The following is a 3,435-nucleotide window of genomic DNA, read 5'->3' as shown; positions in this document are numbered from 1 at the left end:
CACAAAATATCATCCGGAGACGACCAGAAATCCTAGGAGCCTTGCCTTTGGCAGCCTCCAGACTCAAAGACAAAAAGGGATTTCAATGGGAATTTTTGCTCACTTATTGAAGCGAAGTTAGTTCTGCAGAATGGAAACAGGGAAGGATTTTGAAGGCGTAAAAGGGAAGGGAGATGATTTTGTGTCAGATTGTTTTATAGCGGGGTGCCCTCCATTCATCCACAGTCATCACGTTCCAGGAGACTCAGATAATAAGCAAGGCTACACACTTGAATGTCACCTCCATGCAAGATGTGAGTGAACAGCCCATCCCTGAGAATTACAGAAAGGAAACTGGACAAAGTCTTCAGAAACGATCTGAATTTCTCCCAAGATGGACACAGCGTTTTCCAGGCCAGTTTAGGGAGAAGGGGGAAACGTCACCCATCAGCTGAAGGGAGACCAGCTTTGAGCTTGTTCCTCTACTCCTCAAGCCAGGGGAAGATTCACCATTCCCTCTGGCCTCTCCAATATAGGCTCTTCCTAGTCTCTCCAGCAGAACTGGAAAAAGCTAGACTTTGTCCCCCAGTCTCCTGTGCCCGTTTTCTGCTCATTGGGTCCAAAAGGAGACAGGAGGAGTGGCCCCAGCACATGGAGGTAAAACAACAGACCCGCCTGCCCTCTGTGGCCTCAAACAAGAACTGCTCCTTGAGCTCCCAGAGGCTCTTTCGGAAGCCCTGGGAAAAACCAAAACAACCCAAGGATCCAAGTTCCTCCGTAAGGTCAGAGATAGCACCTGCTTGGATTTCTCATCTCCAAAGCGGCTCGTACAACATGAGGATCGCAAACATGGAGGAAAGCCCTCCCCCTTCTGCTTCCTTTGTAGGGCACGAGAACATGCTTTGGCCAGAAGGGTGTGTGTCAAGGGACCGGCAGGCAGGGTCCCCATGCAGAGATGGGGAGCTATCCAGGCAAACCCGGACCTGAGCAGGAAGCCCCTCGCCTATCATCTCCTCTAGCTGGGGGTTCAGATGACGGTGGTCCGCCAGCAAGAGCCACTTCCTACCTCCCAAAGCAGCCTATTCCCATTTGGCCTAGCTCATTGCTAGGCAAACGTGGGTTCAGATGAGGGGAAAGTTTTCTGCTTACAGCACCCACGTGTGGCCCCTAATTCTTCCCTCTAGGGCTGCTGAGATCAAGTACAAATGGTCTTCCCATGACAGGCCTTCAGACACTGGAAGGTGGCTCTCAGGCCTCCTTCAAGTCTTCCTTCGGCTTGTGGTCCAATCTCCCACCCAACAGTTTGCACTCTTCTGGATACTCTGAATGCCATAAAAACTTTAAAGAGAAGCACGCGGTCCACAGACCATTTTCCTAGCCACCCTGTAACTGTCACATGAACTGTCTCCCCTCTCCAACTTGCTGAAGACTTAGCAGTCGGTGCTCCAGATGTGGGCCTTGCCCCTGCCAGAGGGTAGGAAACCTCCCAAAGTGAGAACCCATTCAGATCAAAGGAGCAGATCAGACATTGTGACTGAGCTGGCAGAGAGCAGAAGCCTAGATCCTCCAGTCCTTAAACATCAGGCTTCAGATGGCACATCCCCCTCCTCATACTACCCCTGGAGAGAGTGTGGGACCTAGGCCCAGGTGATCCGGATGTACAACCCACCTCTGACACTACCTGTGGGCTCACAGACAAGGCCTTAACAGCCTTATGGATCAGGTACCACAGGTATTATCCTCCTTACTTTACAGGCAAAGATGAGGGTCAAACCCTCACCATCCAAGTCTTAAATCTCATGTTTGCCTAAACCCTGGCCAAATCTAGGCAGACTGCAGAGCCGGAGAGCTCCTGGCCCAACACTCCTGGATGGCAGGTCAAGACTGAGACTAAACAGTTGGTTTTGATCTGACCCTGCAAAGATGGAAAAGCCTGCAAGAGAGGGAGGGTTATCCAGCAGCACCACATCCTGTGGAGAGAAAGGCAGCCCCACAGCACAACCTGGGACCTGAAGAGTGAACGTCAGTCACCAACCAGGCCCTTCCCAAGTGGAAGTGAGGGCTGTTTCCTTACTCCTAACCCCTAGGCCGCTTGAAATTGTGACTGCTTTCCCAGCGACGGTCACTGGAACCCTCAATCCTGGTTGGGGGCTAGCACTCAGCAGCCTGGCACAATGAATGAATGGGCTGATCTGTTCATACAAACGTCTGGTTGTGGCTTCCAGATGCCATCTTTCCAAAGATTAAAGAGGAAAGGGTCCTTCAAGAACTCTTAATTCAACACCCACATCTGGAGGGGGAAATGAAGGCCCAGAGAGAGGGTGAAGGTGCCCCAGTTAATAAAGGACAGAGCAGAGGCCAGAGTCAGCCTCTCTGCACAAGTCTGCACTGCCTCTCCATGGTAGGAGCAACAACTCTTGTTAAACTGCCTGGTAAGTGACAGACAAATGTGTCATTTTGTTCCAGCACTGACCCTAAACTAGAGCCCAGAACTCTGCCCAGAACTGAGGGCTCTTCAGAATCTGCAAATCATCGAAGCCACGCGGGCATGGAAACGCCCCTACCAGCCACTGAGACACTTCTGTTGGGAACCGGCTGCCACTTATGAGGTCAGACAAGGAAGGGGACGTGTCTTTCCTCTACTTAAGTGTGACACGTTAGACTCCTGAGAAAGGGAAGAGAGTGGGAGATGATTTCCCATCTTCACCACCAGAATCACAACGGATCCAGAGCAGTGAGCGGGCCGACCTCTAACCAGATGTGACCCAGTTTGCATCTGGGCAGACACACAGACGGCCCTTCTTCAGAGCAGCCGAGCCGGGGCGGGACGGGGAGGGGGGGACCCCAAAAAATCAGAAATGATTCGAATGAAACGAACAGAAATCAAAAATCAGAACATGAGGCACGTCCAAGTGGAAATTCTCACCGAGCAGAATCAAAAACTTTCCCCCGAAAATAAAGAAGTCAGACATCCCGGGGAGGGAAGGACAGAGAGGGGAGGGGGCGTAGAGGAGGGGGGGGGAAGAGGGGGGGGCGGAGAGGGAGGTCGGGGGGTAAAGGTGCACACAAGCTTCTCCTCTTCCGTCCGCTTTGCACGGAAAGATGATGCCCCATCATTGAGCCCAGCCCGACCGAGCCTCCTGGCAACACACGCGGACGTGGGCTCGATCAGGCTGCGTGACCGGCGCCCACCCGCAGGGCTCCCACCGTGCTGGGCATGGGGCAGACGTTACCGGAGGTCCCAGGCCAGCCAAGTTTGAGGAGGCCAGAGGGGTCGGGACCACCCCCCAAGGTTGTGACGTCATAGGGGAAGGCTCCTTCTGGTGAGTGTGAGTGTGTGTGAGTGTGTGAGTGTGAGTGTGTGTGAGCGTGTGTGTGTGTGAGTGTGAGAGTGTGTGTGTGAGTGTGTGAGTGTGAGTGTGTGTGAGTGTGCGTGTGTGTGAGTGTGAGTGTGTG

At 53.1% G+C, this 3,435-nt stretch overlaps 1 protein-coding gene across 1 annotated transcript in view; it reads left to right on the top strand.

Moving 5' to 3' along the window:
- Window positions 1-605: 605 nt before the first annotated feature.
- GPKOW (G-patch domain and KOW motifs) overlaps window positions 606-3,435 on the top strand; it is a gene marked incomplete at its 5' end in the record, with an annotated part of 8,553 nt that continues 5,723 nt past the window's right edge. Inside the window, 2 exon segments of the mRNA XM_027860080.1 lie at window positions 606-756; window positions 2,764-3,233. Of these exon segments, the coding sequence (XP_027715881.1) occupies window positions 606-756; window positions 2,764-3,233 (621 nt within the window).

Source organism: Vombatus ursinus, unplaced genomic scaffold, assembly GCF_900497805.2.
Source record: "Vombatus ursinus unplaced genomic scaffold, bare-nosed wombat genome assembly UNPS02014175.1, whole genome shotgun sequence".
In the NCBI taxonomy this organism is placed as follows: Eukaryota; Metazoa; Chordata; class Mammalia; order Diprotodontia; family Vombatidae; genus Vombatus; species Vombatus ursinus.
Note: the sequence above shows the minus strand (reverse complement) of the source record. Positions and strands in the feature narration are given on the sequence as shown.